The sequence below is a fragment of the Nothoprocta perdicaria genome, unplaced genomic scaffold, assembly GCF_003342845.1.
Source record: "Nothoprocta perdicaria isolate Ctin4 unplaced genomic scaffold, notPer1 scaffold_22, whole genome shotgun sequence".
NCBI lineage: Eukaryota > Metazoa > Chordata > Aves > Tinamiformes > Tinamidae > Nothoprocta > Nothoprocta perdicaria.
Window position 1 is genome coordinate 5,958,409 of NW_020455415.1, and position 19,113 is coordinate 5,977,521.

Here is a 19,113-nt window from a genome sequence, read left to right on the forward strand (position 1 = left end):
GCAGTCATTTCCCTTGATGGTTCTTGTGAGACTAGTGATGCATTCTGCCATCCACCTCTCTTAAAATACCTCTAAGTGCAAATAGGTTTAAAGGCATCCAAGGGTCTAACCCCCAGGAAAGTGTGTGCGTTCCTCCAGTTCCTGCAGTGTATTTAATATAGGTCAGGGAAACTCTTCATGTGCTTTGCAGGAATAGTCAGGTGCTGATTGAGGAGATAAGGGTCCGTAATGCTCGAGCAACCTTCCTCCTTGCCTTGCTTCAGCCAGGCAGTAAGTTAGTGGTGTAATTTGAGAAATAACGTCTACTATGTTTTATTTTCCCCTTGCATGGTGTATTGGACTGGAAGTAAATCTTTAAGACTTCTCTACCGAGCAGAGAAGATTTGCAGCTTCCATTACAGACACGTTAGATCTCTGTTGTGTTTTTGATGGGTTATCCAACTAAAATTTTAGCTACGCTCTGGTGTCTTTCACTTGTGATGGCTTCCTTAAACAGCTACCTCAGGCAAGAGTTTTTGACACTGGACTTCTCATTTCCCTTTTTACTTTACCAAACTCAACAAAACTTGTCACAAAAACAAAAAGATTTTTGAGTTCTTGGGATAAACAACAGTTTTATTTAGTTACTTCTGTCTTCCCAGCATCTCATGTGCATCAGATGTGATGTCCTTGCTGAGTTCTTCTGAAAACTGGAAAAAAAAAACCCTTGAATGTTGTCAGCTCCCTGTGCTTGTACTTCATACTCTGCTGTAACTGAGCATTTGAGGGTTTTTTAGGGTGTTCTTCAGGATCTTTTTTCATGGAAACCAGTGAATACCAGGAATGTTCTTTGAGAAATTCTCTTCCTTGTGAATGCTATTATGCACAAAAACAAAAATAACTGATGTAGCCAAGACAGGAAATGTGTCATCCTCTGTGCACTGCTGGGATTGCCTTGGTCATTGTTAGCAGCATTTTTTTGATGAAAAGCAAACAAAAGCAATGATTAAAGTGCACATATTTTCCTTGCAAGAGTTCCATCCTGTAAAATTGGGTAAAGCCTGACAGCAACACAGATTCTCCTGAACCCCAAACGGGGATAGTTCAGCTGGGCCAGGCGACTAACGCTCTGGATCACAGTGGCAGCACAATCCTGTGAGAGCGTTTCACGGACCTCCGGGAATCCTTGTGGAAGTGCTTGCAAATTTTCCACTCAGAAAGATGTATTTATTTTATACATCTTATACATCTTTTACCCATTTAGGTATGTTGTATTGTGTGTTATTTGCTTGGCTCTTGTATGCTGAGCAAACTCTATTGCTTTGTAACTTTTTTTTTTTGGTCATTATTTACTGTTCCTACATTTTGATTTTCTTATAGTTATGAAAGTGTTATATACTGTATGGTGCAGACTAATTTCTTTTCCCCAACAGCAATACACCTCTCAGTTCACTGAATAATCAGATACAAATTCTCATATGTTGGAGAATTTAGTCAGATTTTATTTCTAGTTGAGAAGTGAAATGTTGGTGTTAGCAAAATAGCCAAGTGCACAGTGTTTCCACATGCAGATATTGCCTGATCTGGGGCTGAAATATTTACCGAGCTGGAGAAACGTTTTAGCAGCAATGGGAAAACCTATATAGCGTGGGACTGCAGAGAGAGCTGCTTGCTGGGCTTCACCACGGCGTGGACGCATCGTGCCCTGCCCGGCTCCATCTCCCTTTGCTGCATTTGCTCTCTGTGAGTTCAGGTGCAAAGATCACGGGCCCAGCTGCAGCGAGGCGCCCTTGCCCGCCGACCTGCAGCGTGTGTTTCCTTCCTTGCAGTTCCTAAAGTGCTGACTATTGGAGCCCTTGTGTGCTGCGTGATTCTGCCGTGATGGTTTCAAAGGCTTTCTGATAAACAATAGGAAGAATTGAAACCATTAGGTCAGTTTAGCTTCTGTGGCTGAGTGACTTAAGCATTTAATTTATTAAGCAAACTTTAATTTGCATCTGCCCCTGCACTTGGTTTATCCACATTAAGAAATCCTGGGCAGCAGGTAGGGTTAAGCCGTTGGAGGGGACAAGTCAGTGGCTTAGTTGAGTTGTATTATTGGTTTATTTTAGGTTGGTAGATTATTCCAGCATTATCTTTTTTAAAAATTAGAATTGTTTATTAATTTAATTAGTCAGATATTTATTCTGAAGAGAGCTAATCCTATGTCTAGATTTAGCTTTGGGTATTTTTTTTTTTTCAGACATCCTGGAGGGAAAACATGAGTAGTTGAGAATGAGGAAGGAGTGTGGGGAAACAGATGAGAGGAGCTGCTTGACCTGGCACTGAGGCCTCAAAAATATCTGTGGAATTGCTGCTCGTGTAGAGCTTTGCTTGTAAATATATCAGCACTCAATGGTTTTGTGTTTTTATACTAGATAATTGCAAGCTTTCCTTGTTTTCTGTCCTTTTGATGAATGTTATTCCCTATAAATCTGATGCAGGAGATGTGACTGCAGAGTTTCCATCCTTTTTGTTAAATCAAGTGACTTTTGGGGAGTTTTTGTGTCGTAGGAAATTGCCATGTTCTTTTTTTCTGATATATCTCATTTGACTTTAGCAGACTAAATACAGGGCCTCTACTGTCTGTGTTTTATTCTAATAGTAGAGTGCCCATGGAAATGATCAAAACATTTACTTAATGATTTTGATAGTAAATGTTTATGAGCTCCAGGGAAGTAGGTGAATGGAATTTGCCAGACTGAGAGGATTAAAAATGGAAATAAATGCACAGAGATTTCAAATTTGAGGTGGGCAGAGTTAAAGTAGGAGTGCTGATGTGGTTCAGTTCCTCTTCTCTGGGATAAATGAAACAAAATGGATGTCAGTGGTGTTCCCCAGTCATATCCTGCTCTCTGTCTTTGGGATACTGCTGGAGACTCAAGCTTGTATTCAGAAATACACTAGGCTTAATAGGTCATAAAGGTAGCAAAGCCAAATTTCAGTAGGGTCTAATGCATTTCTTCTTTGTGTTGGTTTTGTCTCTCACTGTGAGGAACTTGAAACCTTAAATGAGAACAATGTTCTTACTGATAATTTTCAAATAAATTCCAATGCAAAAACCTCTCCTGATGAAATGAAATTTATAGTGCTCTGGTGTAATTGAAGCTGATAAAGTCTTTTTTTTTTTTTTTTTTTTTTTTTTTTTTTTTTTTTTTTTTNTTTTTTTTTTTTTTTTTTTTTTTTTTTTTTTTTTTTTTTTTTTTTTTTTTTTTTTTTTTTTTTTTTTTTTTTTTTTTTTTTTTTTTTTTTTAAGTGAAACTATGGTATGTTTTGTAATAGTAAATTAAGTCTCTGATTACATTTTCAAGAACACAGATAACACTTTAAATGCTAATTCTGCATGCAAGTAACATTTTTTCCCCCCTCCTTTGTTTTTATGGGAACAGTATGGATTCTCTTGGATGTTTTGGGGAAGATTTTCTTCTTCTAACGTAAAGCTTACTTTTTCTTTGCAGGGCGCCAATGCCTCTGCTTTGGAGAAAGAGATTGGTCCTGAACAATTCCCAGTGAATGAGCATTACTTCGGCTTGGTCAATGTAAGTGAATTTTCTTTGCTTTAAATGCTGTTGTCCTATCTTAATGATAATAAATTTTAAATAAATTCAAAACCTTGCATTTTCAAATTAACAGGATTCTCTTTCAGGACTTTGGGCACTTGTGATGCACAGTGGTAATCTGCGTAGACATCACATCCTGCCATATGATGCAATGCCTTGTTGTTTATAACCAAGATAGAAAGCTCAAACACTGTAAGAATATTTATTAATTTAAAAGCCTTTGAGAAAAACTTTCCTACTTAGACACATTTCTAATTATAGGATTGTAATATTGTATTGAACATTAAATAATAAAGTGCAGATGCTGTTAGGGCATGTTTTCTGCTCCTTTTAGAGCAAAAATATGTGATGCTACGCTGATACTATAATATATGTAAGCCTTGATGTTTTTAAAGGAATAAGTGTATTTTGGTTTATACCACTCGTGGGATTTGTGGTCGTTCTGCTATGTGAGGACATAGCCGAGGGATAAACTGAGTTTACTTGGCTGGTAATTTTCTAACATGTAACAATACTCCCTGTTTGACTGTCTTGTATACCAGCAAGTCCTTTTAAAATGATTTTTTTTTTTTTAATCTGTCAGTTTGCATACATCTGCCTTGACTAGGATCTGCTGGGCAATAGGAGATGTGTGTCCACATTAACTATGGAAAGAATGGAGCATGTGTTTTGGAGGAGAAAGGCAGCTGTTGCTTTTGTTACCAGTGATCCTATTGCTTTATAAGAAATTAGATATGGAAGCTGTGGTTCTGTATCGTCCTGTTTATGATGTGAATATACAGTTTTGACAGAGCTCACTGCAAACTCAGATATGTTCCTGTTTAGTGGTTATGTAGGCACATTTCACAGAAAACCAAAGAACAAAATGATCTACCTTTTGACGCACCAAGGAAGGTTAAGATAGCTACCAAAGTGTTCTTTACTGCAGTGCATTAGAATTCATTTAATTGATTTCTGCCTGCCTTTCTAGCAGTTTGTTTTCTTGAACACCAAACTATCTGAAGATATTGAATTATGTTTCTCAGGAATGGTGTTAATGGCCGTTCCGAAGCCTCTGAGGTTTGCCCTCTAATGAGAAAAATGGAAGGCATCTCCAGTTGTAACATAAATAGCAGAGTGATGAATACTGTGAAGAAAAAAATAGAGTTCTAAAAATATCCAGAGTGGCTTTACTCCCATCCATACTCTGTTCAGAAGGACAAAACATGACTAATACTGTTGTGCTTTATTTCTTGCAATCAGCTTCTTGGGGATAATTGTTTTCATGCTTCTGTTCTGGAGACCTTTTTCCTGAGTTATTCCTGGTTCCCTAATGAGACAAAATAAATGGGAGCACTTTAGTAGTGCTAGGTAGTTTTGTGTCATGCACTGCAACCCTGCAGCACAAAGCGGGTGCTTTTCCCATTGCTTGGGTATTACCAGTCTTGTTTCATCAATCCTAGGAACCATGCAGGACACATGAAAGGTGCTGAACTCATGGACATTGGGGTTTTTTTTTTTTAAAGCTTGAATTTCTCTTTGGATGAGTGAGCTGGCCCTGACGTCAGACGTTTGCTAGAGCCACCGCAGTGGCTGGGGGGGCAAAGGGTCTGACTTCTTCTTTTGCCATCCTGTTGCTAAAATGGGTTATGTGTAAGGTGGCATGTGAGGGCTGGAGCAATGCTTTATCTTGAAACTTTTGTCACGCTTCTCATTTTAAAAAGCCTGTGTCTTAGAGTGTATCTTCTTGACTTGAATTTCACATTGCAGGTGTAAAATCTTTGGAATTAGATTATTGCTTCTAAATACAATCAGTTTTATCCAATATAATTTTGGCATCTATTTGAAAAATGTATTTACATAGAGAAACCATGACAAAAAGAGTTCTTAGATCTTACGTGTTTGTACCTGCGTTTTCCTCTGTACTTTAGGCCTCCTTAGCCTGCATGAATTGTCTATATGATCTGTGTCTGCCACTGCAGGATTGCAAATATCCAGCAGCCCATGGAGCACTGCCACGCCAGCCTGGCTGTCACCAAAGCTGTGCACGCTCAGCTGATGGACTTCATGTATTTGACACATTTTCCCACCAAATGCAGCCCTAACTCTCACCAACTCTGTGTACTGGCTTAGGGTGCACCTCGACCTCCCATTTTGTTAACAGGGTTACTTCCTAGTTTCTTCTGTCTCTCAAAAAATATCTTCTGGACTTATTATAGACAAATATATTAGATAGGATTGCTCCAAGCCAAAGTACTTAATCACAGGAGATCTTCATTGATTTTGGTACTTCTCTTGCTTATTTTGTCTTGCATGCAGATTTACTTGCTGTAATGTTTATTCTGTTTTTTAGGTCACTAAAAACAGAGGAGTTAGGATCTATCCTAATTCAAATGCTCAGCCTGTATATTTGTTTTGCTCATGTAAATAAGTTTGACAGTTGTTCTGTGTTGTTTGCATACGGTATAAATTAATGTTAATATATGTGTCGGGCTGTAACCTTTTATGCTGTGTGAATTAATTTTCTGTTTCTCTCAGTCAGCAAACTGTTTATTAACTTGCAATTATTCTACTACAGTAATTATACCAAAATCTGGTGAACACTACTGGCCATATTCTCTGAGTACCACTTAATATGATTATCCATGTTGTGTAATCAAATTATTTGTAGGTTCATTTTGTTTATTTAAAATATTTTGCTCATGATGCTCTTGAGATCCATTACCAGAATATCTGGGGACTGGCAGATTTGCAAATTTCTCTTTTTTTTTTTTTTTTTTTTTTTTTTTTTTTTTTTTTTTTGTACAGTGCAACGGCAGAATAAATTACAGAGAAGAAACTTGAGCATGCTCTATTTCCTTTAGATGATACGCTGCTTTGGATGATTTTCTGTGGTTTAAGTGTTAGTCCTTGTTAAGCAGTCTGGAACGTTGCCTCTGGAAGCCGTGTTATCACTGTCCTCCTCTCTGTAAAATGACACTGCCTTCAGATAGGGCAGATGCAAAACAGCTGCTCTTTGCATTTGCCTGCATCATGTACTCTTCATAAGATTGCGTTGTAAACAGGAAATATTTAACATATAACTTGCTATCTCGAAAGACTAATTTTATTTGACACAGACAACCCTAAAACACAAGTTCATGTGTTGAGCTCAACATGCCGTAATGGAACTGAGACCTCTTTTTTTTGTTACCTTTTAACAGAGCTAATATGAAAATGTTTGTTTTCCTTTTGTTCTGTTTTAACCAGTTCGGCAATACCTGCTACTGCAACTCAGTCTTACAGGCACTTTATTTTTGCCGTCCATTTCGGGAAAAAGTTTTGGCATACAAAGTGCAGCCCCGAAAGAAGGAAAGCCTCCTGACATGCCTCTCTGATCTCTTCAACAGTATTGCTACGCAAAAGAAGAAGGTGGGAGTCATCCCACCCAAGAAATTTATTTCCCGATTGAGGAAAGAAAATGGTAAATGAGTAAATGAAATCCTTATGCAGATGTAAACATTGGCTATTTAAGCACATTAAAGCGTAACCACAATTCTCTTTTTAAGCGAGTCCAAATTGTCAAGTTCGAACAGATTTGAGAAATTTTTTTGAACTCCAGCTAATGGTGTGAATTTCACCACCTTTAGAGCGTAGGAAGAGAGATTATATCAGAATTAACTGTACTCTGTCGTAAGAGGATTATCTGGATATCTTTGTTTCTGTACTTAGACCAAGTACAGTGCGTGTACAGAAATCTCAGCACTCCGGTTACTGTGTTGTGCACAGTGAACTCTAAAGCTCTGCTGCAGGTCTGCCCACTTTGGGCTGTGCCAGAAGTTGTCACGTGCTAAATAGACCTTGCACAGTTGGTCAAAATGAATGACTCCAAGGAGACTTAACTACTTTTAACCTCTTTTCTTACATTTGTGGTAGGATGAATTCCTTACAATGAGAATTGGTGGTTATTTCCCAGTGATAGTGTGTGAAGAAAAGTTCTCTTTGATTTATTCTCTCTGTTCGGACTTGAAAAGATAACCGACTTATGATAGCAGGGGAATTTTTGCCCCTTGATGCTGGACTTAATGAACTGGTGGCCCAAGGCAACACATAAGAATATTTCTTTTATTTCTCTTCCTCTCACAAAGGAGGGGGGGAAAAAAAAGCCATCGTTTTCTTTGATTGCAAGCAATGCCCAGAGTTTCCGTTGTATAATCTTCCAGCTGTCTGCTTGTGTAGTGCAACCTGCAGAATAGATAAGGGCAATCTAATATCTATTGCTAGGACAACAACAGTGTACCCCAAAATAACTTACAGTCATATAATAATTAGAGGAGGGGGAAGGACATGCACAGTAATTTGGTATTTTTAGGTATCTGTACATTTTTTTTCATTTTCCCTCTTCTGTTTCTTCCCAGAATTGTTTGATAATTATATGCAGCAGGATGCACATGAATTCCTAAACTACCTGCTTAACACTATTGCGGATTTACTGCAGGAAGAGAAAAAGCAGGAGAAACAGAATGGCAAACTCCAGAATGGCAGCATCGACAGTGAGGAAGGAGAGAAGACTGATCTGACGTGGGTCCATGAAATCTTCCAAGGAACACTAACCAATGAAACCAGATGTCTTAACTGTGAGGCTGTACGTTTAAAACAAAACAAAATCTCTTAGATTTTTTCAGAGGTTCTGGATCATTTTCTCTAATACTAAGCACACTTTTTCATTTATTAGGATAGATGAAATTGCACTCTATTAAAATATGGAGCGTAGCGTATTTTAAGACTGTATCACCTCTATGTTCAAACCAATACTCATTAAGGTATGTTTCTCAGAAAAAGCGTAGTGTTGTTTTCTATTCCTTCTCCCTGTTTCCATCAAGGCAGTCTGCCCCTGGCTGATACGAGCTGCCTTTTTGTCTTCATGTTATTTCTTGTGTCAGTGATTGATAGTTTATGTTTTGTTTATACATGAGAGATACTTGCAATTTATTTAACTCTGGGATTAACTGAATTTAGCAGCCTTGAAATGAAAGTCTGTGCTTCTCAGTGCTGATCCATAGCCACTCTATTTGATAGCAAAAGAAGTGCCAGAAAGTCTAAAATTGGAAGAACCAGAGCACCTTTAGACCAGAAATTTGCAGTTACTCACCTGCTGTTTTGATTAAATAATAACCCCCATTAAAAAAAGAGCAGATAGACAAAAAAAAAGAGAAATTATTACAAATGCAGAGATTACTCTTGGCATTTTGAATCTGAAATAATAGCAATATGGTGAGTAGAAACTCTAAAAATGGGATTAGTAAGATTCTGCCTCAATTTTGAGATTAAGTGTGACTTTTCCACAAACAGCAAGATGGTGTCTGTAACTGATATCCCATCACAGGAGTTAGATGAAAATCCAGCTGCCTGTTTCTGCATTGTATATAAGTATCTACTGTTAGACTCCAGAATGGAGCAGAAAGCTGCATTAGTCTGCAAAACAGTAGAGTACAGTTAAAGCTTCTCCAGCTGAGAGCTCTCAGTGGTGGAAACTTGTTTTTGCTGATCAAGTAAGCAGATGTGTCTTGAAGGCTCAAAGGGGAGAGATGTTTTGCAAGGAAGGTCTTATTTTCTTCCCTCCCTTTTTTTTTAATTATTCCCTTTTGGATTTGGAGAACTATACATCAGATTATTTTTCGTTTTTAGTTAACTTCAAGAAAGGCCTCTGTGTACTTGTAAAATTACAAATCTCTCTGCTTGTGGGCAGGACACTTCACCATTCCAGAAACTTAAAGCAACTCTAAAACCTGCCAGATACCCAGCTGTTATGAAATATTTATTTTTATGTTTTTCAAGGTTAGTAGCAAAGATGAAGACTTTCTGGATCTATCGGTTGATGTGGAACAAAATACATCAATTACACACTGCCTAAGGTAAATGGAAATATTTTGGGATGGAGAAAAAACCTGCACTTGCTTCAAGGGAAGCGTCTGAGTTAGTTGCTGTGTTGTGCAACAGCTTTAGGGTTTAAGCTTATGATAAACTATATTCTGTTCAGAGTGTTGTTTGTTTTGTTATCCTGCTTATTCCATCTGCTATTTTCTTGGTGCATTTTGGTAGTCAGTGTGATTTCCTAGGGGCAGGTTAAGAACAGATTTCACTTTTTTTTATGGGGAATTTAATATGTTATATCACATAGGTTTTGTCAAAACTAAATATGGTATGTGTGGATTCATACTGTAGTTTTGTTTATTTTCATACTATTACTGCATTTCAGTTGTCTGGTCCTACTTTTTTTGCTGACATAGTTTGCTGTGTGTAGCAGACAGCCAGATCCCGGGCTTATCAGCTGTTGGGATACTGCAGGTTGCTTGTAGCAGCTGGCATTGTAATAGCTGATAACTCGTGTGTGATTACTAGGAGCCGAAAGATGATCCAGACTTTGGCCAGTCAGTAGCTGATGGCTTTAGGTTCAAAACTTAACATCTAACACCAAATTAAAAGATGAAATTACTTCTTCTGGAAGCAAAACCCAGTTACCTCCTTGCTGTGTTTGACTCCTGTGCAGAAAGCATGCAGTTGATATTCTGGAGGGTGTCATTTCCAGATTTTTCTGCTGGAGCACTAATACCACAGACCAAGACTGGGACAAATATATCTAAAAAAGTATTTGGGGTTTAGGCAGTATTTGAGGCACGTGAGAAGGGGAAACTTCATTCTCTGTGTACACTGTTTTCTTAGCAGAAGTGGGAGTAGCTTTAAACTGGAGAGTCTGACTGAGTATCACTGCCTGTTTGACTTTTCTTTCAACTTTATTTTTACAGAGGCTTTAGTAATACTGAAACTCTATGCAGTGAATATAAATACTATTGTGAACAGTGCCGCAGTAAACAGGAAGCACAGAAGAGGTAAGGGTTAAGTGTGTGGGCTAATGTCAATGTTCTCTAGCATGAACAGCTGTGAACCAAATGAAATCAGTAGAAAGAAACTGAAAGACTACTTGGGTCTGTGGGGAATCGGGGTAAGGAAAATTACCTCTGTGAAGAAAGCAGGTAACTTTATAGCAACTTCATGAAGGGTTAATTCTCTGCTCCTCTCTGAGGAGCTTGAGTGGTGCTTCTGGATGCATTTTTTCTCCTCTGTTTGCATTAATCATCTCTGTTTCTACTATATAAAAAGTGTTTATTGTCACTTAATTCTTGGCAGTAGCTAGAGCACCCAACCAGAGATTTATTATATCCCTTTCATTCCCTTGATATGATGAAAATATGAAAAATATGATATATTGTTATAGACAAACAGCTGTCTTGCAGTCAAGTGTCAGAAATATTCTTAATATTTCCAAATAAATGTTACGTGTTCTCACCAAAGTATACCTGAGAAAGCAGCCTTTAACGCATATTCATCACACTTGTTAACTTGTTTTGGGGAGCTTCTCCCAAACATATTGAAATGATTTTAGAACAAAACTCTGTTTTAAGTGATCTGCTAATACCTTGTTCTTTGTTTAACATATTTTTGTGGTTCAGAATGAGAGTGAAAAAGTTGCCCATGATTCTAGCCCTGCACCTAAAAAGGTTCAAATACATGGACCAGCTGCATCGATATACCAAACTCTCCTACCGCGTAGTCTTTCCCTTGGAGCTGCGGCTCTTTAACACTTCAGGAGACGCTACAAACCCTGACAGAATGTATGACCTTGTGGCTGTAGTTGTTCACTGTGGCAGGTATGTCTCTGTGCTCTCTAGCTCCTTAAATACATTTCCTTGAAACTAACTCCTGTTTTACTAACAACTTTTAAAATTGTTCTTGGAGTACATAGTCTCAGGCTTGCTTTTAACAGCTCTCATATGCTAGCAATTCAGGTAAGTTGTGTCTATGAGACTTTGGAAAGTAAGAGCAGGCTTAAAAAGAGCTTACTTTCCAGGAAAGCTAAATGAAATAAAAGCAAATCTTAGAAAAGCATTTACTAAAATAGAATTAACTTCTAGATCCCTTGTTTCCGCTTGCTGAACTGTTAAAGGTTTCCTTAGAAGCTGGTGCCACCAAGTGGATTAAACTGCATACTACTTATTTTTTTTTAAATAACTTTATGCCCTGTGTAGGGCTTGATTAAATTTTTTTTTTCTAGTATTGTGATTTTAATTCTGTTTTAATATCAAAGGGCAAACAATAAGCATTTTTAAGAAAAAAGCAGTCATGAGAGTCAGAAGTAGTACTGAGAGCTCCTGTTTGGAACAGTGAATTTTCAAGCTACAGCGAGTTACAACAGCATGCAAAAGTGTTTGGAAACATCTGTGTTGTGAGAAACGAGGCATTAGAATCAACACATGGATGTTGCATAGATTTAGCACAAGAAAGCTGTGCAGTTCTGATTTGTTGTGTGCAGTTGTGCTATTTTTGAATTTATTTTTCCTGTGTGAAGCATCTATGTATTTTGTGTAGATTCTTAATTTGCTATACCTGTAACTATGCTTTTATGCTTTAACAATGTAAAGAAGTGGTGATTAATAATGTTAAATGTGCTTCAACGGCTTGGCTTCTTGTCCTCAAAGCTGTTCTTCTATGAAGCTTTTAGGTGTTCCGTGTGACCTCTATTTTTAATTCTTACAAAGAACTTACCAAAGACTTAAGATAGATTATATTTTCTAAATAGTTGACTTTCAGAACTTGTTTTAAGTATTTTGCTTCTGAAATTTGGCTTTTCATTTTTTGGCTCTGAACCAGTTCTGTTCTGTGACAGGTATTATGTTTAAGTATAGCAATAAGTCTAGGGGACTGGAGAAGTAGTTTCTTTTGCATAAAGCCTGGATTAGCGTAGCTTGTTTTCTTAAAATATTATTTACCTCCTAAATGAGAAGTAAATCCAGAAACATTGAAAAAAATAATGTATTTTTCATGTGTGGGGTTTTTTTATTTTATTTTTTTCCAGACAAATCTTGCATTTGCAAATAAAGTATTTCAGGCAGTTATTAAAATTTTGGAACTGTAGTCAAAATACTGAACAGTTGTGAGTGTGACAAAACAGTGATTGAAGTAACTGCATTTTAATTTCGTCTTTTGAAATACATAAATACTCCCTGAAATATTTACAAAACTGTGTATTTTGAGTAGAAGATATTTAGCGATGGGGAAAAAAAAACCACCTAGTTTTATTTTGAGCAGTTTGGCAAAGTGTAAGTAGATCTAAGAAACTAAGTTGTCTAAGAAACTAAACAGTCTTACGGGTAATAGGAGACAGTGTTCAAATCTGGGAAGTCTCACTTTGCCAGTAGGACCTGGAATATTTGGGGAGAGCAGTGGGTCCTGCCTTTGCAGGCACAAGATTAATGCATCTTCAATCCTTTCTCTGGCAGTGGTCCGAACCGTGGACATTATATCACCATTGTGAAGAGCCATGGCTTTTGGTTGCTGTTTGATGATGACATTGTAGAGGTGGGTATTGCTTTTCTTTGGTGAGAACAGTGCAGACAGCATCGTCCTCAGCTCCATGGCCGGCAAAGCAACCCCAGGGCTCCAGTGACAGCTAGGACCTAGGGTGATGTGCAGCTGCTCAGTATAAAATACTGCAGGGACCTTGTTGACCACATCAAATCTTTAAATTCTGGCCTTCCTCTGGGCTTCGTTTTGTTATTTAACCTGCTTTGTGATGGTTATATTCCATTGCTACAGTAAGATCTTTCAACTTACGTCTGCTCAGACAAGCTTTTCCTTGACTTTTCTATTAACTTATCTGTAAGTACTAATGTCCAAAATATTTACACATCCATATGTTCCACATAGTTATTTACCAGATGTCACGTACCACAATTGAACTGCTCATTGTAAGGATGAAAATGTACTGTTTGCCTCTGAGATTTCCTTATCAGATTCAAGGCCTGATGCAAAGGATCTAAATGGGTACAGCAAAATCCTTGCTTGTGCTGAAGTCTTGATTGTTCTGAAAAGAGATGTTACAGCCATCTCCCCTTTCTAAAGTACTTAGCTAGTTTTTGAGCATCGGGGGTGCTTACCTGGTGATTTGGACAACTTGTATGACTATGGCAAGTTCCCTTTCCCCAGCTATTAAATTCTTAGTGTTAATTTCCTCTGTCATGGCTGAAGTACATGATTGTGTCATGTAATTTTGAAAATAATGTTCACTTTAATATTGTAAATGTAAATATGTACTGTATTTTCCATCCAGGAAATAAGCCTGACATTTTAAAAGTAGCTGTAAAAAAAGCCCTGCTGTTCTATATTTGTTTTCTGTCAATCACTTCTATGTTGTGTCTTAGCTTATAGGTCAAAACAAAATTTCTTTTTATCTGCAAACACTCTTGGCAGTTTTATAGATGCATCATTATAGATTTTTTACATATGTGCTGTCTAGTATTGGATAATAAATTCAAGGAGCTGTCATAAGGAAGATAGGATGCAGTTTTTCTCTCTTGAAGGGATGCTTTTTTCTGAAGTTGCTTTTCTAACTTCAGTCATGGCTTTTCTTCCAGTTTCAGTTTTCTTTTACATAGTTCACTTAAAATGCCGTAGAAATGAAGCTCTTTCATCTGAATTTTCTTCTACTTGTGTTTTAGTGTTTCTCCTTTGCCCCCCCCCCTCAGTTATATAGCTATGGAGCAATGCAGCTCTGGAAGCTGCAGGTTCATTTTGCAGCTAGAAGCTTCCCTGGCTACTGTGTGCTCAAGTTGTTTGTTTTCTATAATATTTGGGCTTTGTTTCTCTTCCTTATTGCAGGCGAGTTTTGCATGAGTCTTCCAAGATCATGGGGCCTTAGGTAGGAACAGAGTTGCTCTTTGAACTGCTGCAAAGAGTGTCGCGTAAGGATTCCTACTGGGTTAGTCCCAGGGGATCTTTTCACAAACTGTCCATCGTATCCCATCTGCTTTCTAGGCATTTGATAGACGTGAAGCTCTCGCCTTCCTCTGCGTAGGCAGCGTCGCCCTTTCTCTTCCCTAGGCTCTCTAGAACTCACCGGAATTTCTGTCAGTTCAGTGATCAAGGGGAAGAGAATAGCAGAGGCAGCTTCTTTTCTGCCCATCATACCAGCTCCTCGGAGAAGTAGCTGCAGTTTTCCTCATCTGTTTTTTCTCTCCCCACTTATCCTGAGCTCTGAGACTTAGTTCCCTTTCACTGTTCTGGCTTTTACTGAAAAAATGAAGTGAAGCTGCAGCTACTGTTGCCACTTCCATCTGCTGCCCATGGAGATGGAAGTATTCTGAAGATGACCAAGGACTGTTTTCAGAATGTTTTGGAAGTGGGTAGCTCGGTGTCACGTTAGTTGTTCTCAGCAGTTGGGTGACTCCAACCCCCCCTAAAATGTGCATTCTGCAGATGTCTGGGGGTTCACCAGGAAGCCTCTTGCTCGTCAGAGACAAGAACATGCAAACACTTTCTGCCTATAAAGCTGTGGACACTTATCTATAAACTGGCATATGGTGAAGCAAGTATCAGTCAGCAGACTGGAGAAGTCAATTCCAAAGCTCCCATAGCTCAGGGGTAGAGATACTGAAAGTGAACCGCACCACAGGAAAAAACATTTGTTTTCCCCTTCCTTACAGTGAAGAGTTTTGTTGTGAGTGATAGAAATAGCTCTGAGGTGTCAACAGGAAGCGTTGTACTAACCTGGAAGTCTCACTCTTGCTCTTACTACTTACTTATTAGTGCCATGGAAGTACTAAAGTCACATTTATCTGTTTGGGCTTGCTTGAAAGGCCGATCTTGAATTAAAATTGAAGATAGATGATAATGAAACATGCTTCAGTGCATGTGAAAAGCAATTGCACCAAATTCAGGAGACAGATCGGATTAAAGGTGGTAGTGTGCCAAGCAAAGGAATCGAGAAATCTGAATAACTGATCTCTGGTTAGGTTTGTAAGTTGTCATCAGAGTAGCTGAGTGATACATCACAGTGACTATGTTTACCTGAAATGGGGAGAAGTGTCTAGTCAAGGTGTTCTTCAAATTGAGGAAAAGGCAAAAATGATTGTAGGGGCTTAGCTGAATGCTGCAAATCTCCGAACAGTTTTTAAGTTGAGTATTGTGAACGGTACACAAGGAAGATGTTTGGTTTGGGAAGCCCAAGTAATTGTGTAGAAATGAGCCAAGGAAATTAAAACTTGGTGACATGAAAAATCATCTTAATGTCAAGTGAGGCTGTGCACTCCTAAAAGTAGCTGTGAAATGACTGACTGCTTGTCACTTAAACTGCAGCTGGGTAAAGCTGGTCTACGTATGTTGCAGAGAGCAAACTAAGGACAGCGAAAGAACAAAATCTGTATCATCTTCTTTCACTTCCATTGTGTGGATAATGATATTCAAAAAGGGAGTCAGTTTGCCATGATAGAATACCTGTAGAATGAATTCATCTATATAAAATATTTGAGTTGTATTCAGAATGAGTGGAAATGGTAGCGGAAATAGAATTGATTGCATGTCAAATTAGTAAAAGATTTGAATTGTCATCTAAATAAATCACAAATACTAAAAGTATTTTTTTTCCTATTTTTCTATTAAAATGTGTTTCTAAGAGTTTGTCATGAGCATTCATTATGTTAATAAATCGTGTGGAAATCCTTAGGCTGTAAATTACCACTAAACTACACTAGTAGTGCAGTTTCAATAAAGTGCTCAAAGGGAAAGAGAAAACGACAGTGTCCGATTCCCCACATCACCTGCCTACCTACTGCCAAAACCAAAACTCTTCCAGGGAGAAATTTCTGCTGTTATGTCTTGGAATTGATGCATCTTAGAGCAGCTTCAAGCAGCAGTTCAGCACGGGGCCCCGTGCCTCTCTCAGCTGGAGCACAGTCCTTTCCTTTGAAAACTTAAGCAGAGGAGTTACAAGAGAGATGTTGAGATAATTAGATATTCTGTATATTTTGTTGTTATTTCCTCTGTTTTATTCTTTGGAGAAAAAAAGAAAAGATCATCTGTTATTTCCAGGCCAGTCTCCCGTTGGTCCTATGCATCAAAGTCTTGCTATTTCGGTGTGTTGTCTCTGTGGATATAGAGTCTAAAGGTGTTTTAAAACACAGGGGACTGCTGAGTAATACAGGTCATGGGGAGTGTTTTATTTCAGTGCTGCAATCTCTGTGCTTGCTCTTGCTTGATCACAGAATCAAATTCCGTAATGTGAAACCAATTGTTCTCAGGAGTTGGATCAAGACCATGCAACTGGTGTCTCTAAAACCTAATGCCCTATGGGCCTGGCTGCTTGGAGTACGGAAGGAAGCCTGCTTTTCTGCACTTTAAATATAAAGGCATTTACTTCTGTTAATATGGAGAGCAATTTATTTATCTTAAACTGCAAACCTTGTCTTAGCAATCTGATTGGCAAATCCTGATGCAAGGAAGGCACTCGTAAAGCTGGATGGTTGTCAGATATGGTCTACACATTTTGTGGTGTAGTCACTGGCTGCTCTTGCAGGACTTTTCCAGATAAGAGGACCTCAAGAACTTTAAAGTGGAGAAAAATGTTTGTTCTATCACTATATTAATACTGTGTGGCTTTATAGCATCACCCCCAAAAGAATGAAAATGATGTTTGGGAAGGGGATCCTTAAAGTGATATTTTCGCTGAGCCTAATTCTAACTCTCATTAATTTTCAGAAAATCGATGCCCAAGCCATTGAAGAATTCTATGGGTTAACATCAGACATTTCCAAAAACTCAGAATCTGGATATATTCTCTTCTACCAATCAAGAGACTAAGAAAAAAGATAAATGCCTATTAATAAAAAGAAAAAAAAGAAGAAAAAAAAAAAAGGGATCAAGATATGTCCGAATGGAACATATTTGTGACAGCAGAAGCAGTTCCTCAATGTTGTTGTAGGACCAGGACAGATCCAGCAGGGTGAATAAAGTTTTCCCTCTGCCATTTCTTGGAGGATTAGTGCTGACTGCCGTAACAAGAAGAGCTTTTGCTCCAGTTTCCTTTCTGGGCTTTTCTTACGTGCTATCTTCCAAAATCTGTGTTACCTCTACTTGAAACCTGGCTGCTTATTTGTTCACGAACTGAAGAAGAGTTTTAAAAGTAGCATTGTAGAATTTTTACCATTTAATGTTGGCCTGAGGCTATACCTTGGTTTCTATCATCATCGTTTTTCTGTATTTTAGCAGAATGACTTCAATATTCAGTGTCAGCTGAAGGCATATTTTAGGATATGAACAGCAGCTGGTTGCTGGATATTTTTGGTGACTCAGACTTGAGAATCAGTACAAAGCTAAGACATATTGGAAATGTCAAGTCTGTGATTTAAAAAGAAAAAAGACAAAAAACTCTCTCTGCAGCATTGTAAATTCTCCATTATGCATTATCTTGGTTTTAGATAACACTAATAGCACTGTTTCTTTTTATATTTTATTTTTCACTGTTCTATTTCTTCTTCAGGAGGTATAGAACTTAATCCATATTCAGCCTGATCTATTGTATCTTTTTCTTTCATAGCAGAAGTTTAGACACAGAGCTACATTGCTGCAGATTCAAGAAAGGCAGAAAATTAATTATGTTTTGAAGAATACGTTTGGCAACCAGTTGCTGTAGAAAGTTTGAAGTTACAGCATTTGTTGGAGCTATTGCATAAACCAAAAGTGCCCTCTTTCTGAAACAGAATCTTTTCAACATTTCACTCCATACAACTGATGCAACTAGCAATTGAATCTGTGCTAACACACAGCAACAGCACTAATTGTGAAGGCTTAACCAAGGGAAGTATTATTTACATAACTAATCCAGTTGTTCTTAGTCTTCAAGAGAATGATGTCAAAGAAGGAAAAACAAAAGCAAGCCTTGACATTACCTTGCTAAATGTTGCTCATCCTCTCTTGGTAATGTTCGTGTTGACCTGGGAATCGTAACCTCCTGAAAATGCTTCTGATTGTTTTACCTCTACAGGCCTTGCTTTAGAGGAGAGTATGTTAGTCTTTTGAAGACTGAATTTAGGTAATTATCCGTTTTACGTGTACATATTATAACCTCAAGGATAACTAGAACAAAAAGACTAAGGGAGTTTGTAGGAAATCTCTGAAAACTTTACCTAATTTTCTTTTTATGAAACGTCCTATTACTGTGCCAAAGCTTGTCGCAGCCGGCTCTAGACTTCCAGTGGAAAATGCCCTTTTTTTTTTTTTTTTTTTTTTTCCCCCTTTCTTCGGTCTTGTTAGAGGTCACAAGAGCTGTCTTCCGTGTGGTTGTGCCTACTCCAGCTGTGTCCCTACACACACTAGTGCTTCTTGCTCCTGAGGACGTTTAACTTATGCAATTCTGTGGCTTGTACAGGATATAGAATATTATACCAAAATATTGTCCTCAGGAAAACAGCGGCTCACAAACAGCTTCTTGTGGTGTCTCTACGTACCTGTTTTTCCTTGCTGTGACCAGAAACATCCTGTTAGCAAGTAACTCCTCTCTTTAAAATGCAAATCAGTCGTCATTGCCATGTTCCTGTAGGGTGCAGGTCCTGTTCTCGCTGCACATCTCCTCCTCCAGCAGATACAACGCGGAGATTTGTTTTAATTACACAGAGTACTGTCGTCTGAAGAGGCATATTCAATAACAGCAACCCTTTTTGTCATCTTGTTCCTACTGTGTGAAAAT

The 19,113-nt window shown here is 38.1% G+C and overlaps 1 protein-coding gene across 4 annotated transcripts in view; it reads left to right on the forward strand.

The window, feature by feature from the left end:
- The window catches only part of LOC112947098 (ubiquitin carboxyl-terminal hydrolase 12-like), a 36,519-nt gene extending 17,879 nt beyond the window's left edge, over positions 1-18,640 (forward strand). For 2 of the 4 annotated variants that reach the window (XM_026039112.1, XM_026039111.1), the window contains exons 2-9: positions 3,477-3,557; positions 6,947-7,020; positions 7,955-8,181; positions 9,375-9,451; positions 10,343-10,426; positions 11,048-11,245; positions 12,875-12,953; positions 17,127-18,640. In XM_026039112.1, coding sequence (XP_025894897.1) covers positions 3,532-3,557; positions 6,947-7,020; positions 7,955-8,181; positions 9,375-9,451; positions 10,343-10,426; positions 11,048-11,245; positions 12,875-12,953; positions 17,127-17,228 — 867 coding nt within the window. In that variant the 5' untranslated portion in view covers positions 3,477-3,531 and the 3' untranslated portion in view covers positions 17,229-18,640. Of the gene's footprint in view, positions 1-3,476; positions 3,558-3,664; positions 3,771-6,806; positions 7,021-7,954; positions 8,182-9,374; positions 9,452-10,342; positions 10,427-11,047; positions 11,246-12,874; positions 12,954-17,126 lie in introns of those variants that run through there. The other 2 variants (XM_026039113.1, XM_026039110.1) reach the window with 2 other exon arrangements.
- Positions 18,641-19,113: the final 473 nt, after the last annotated feature.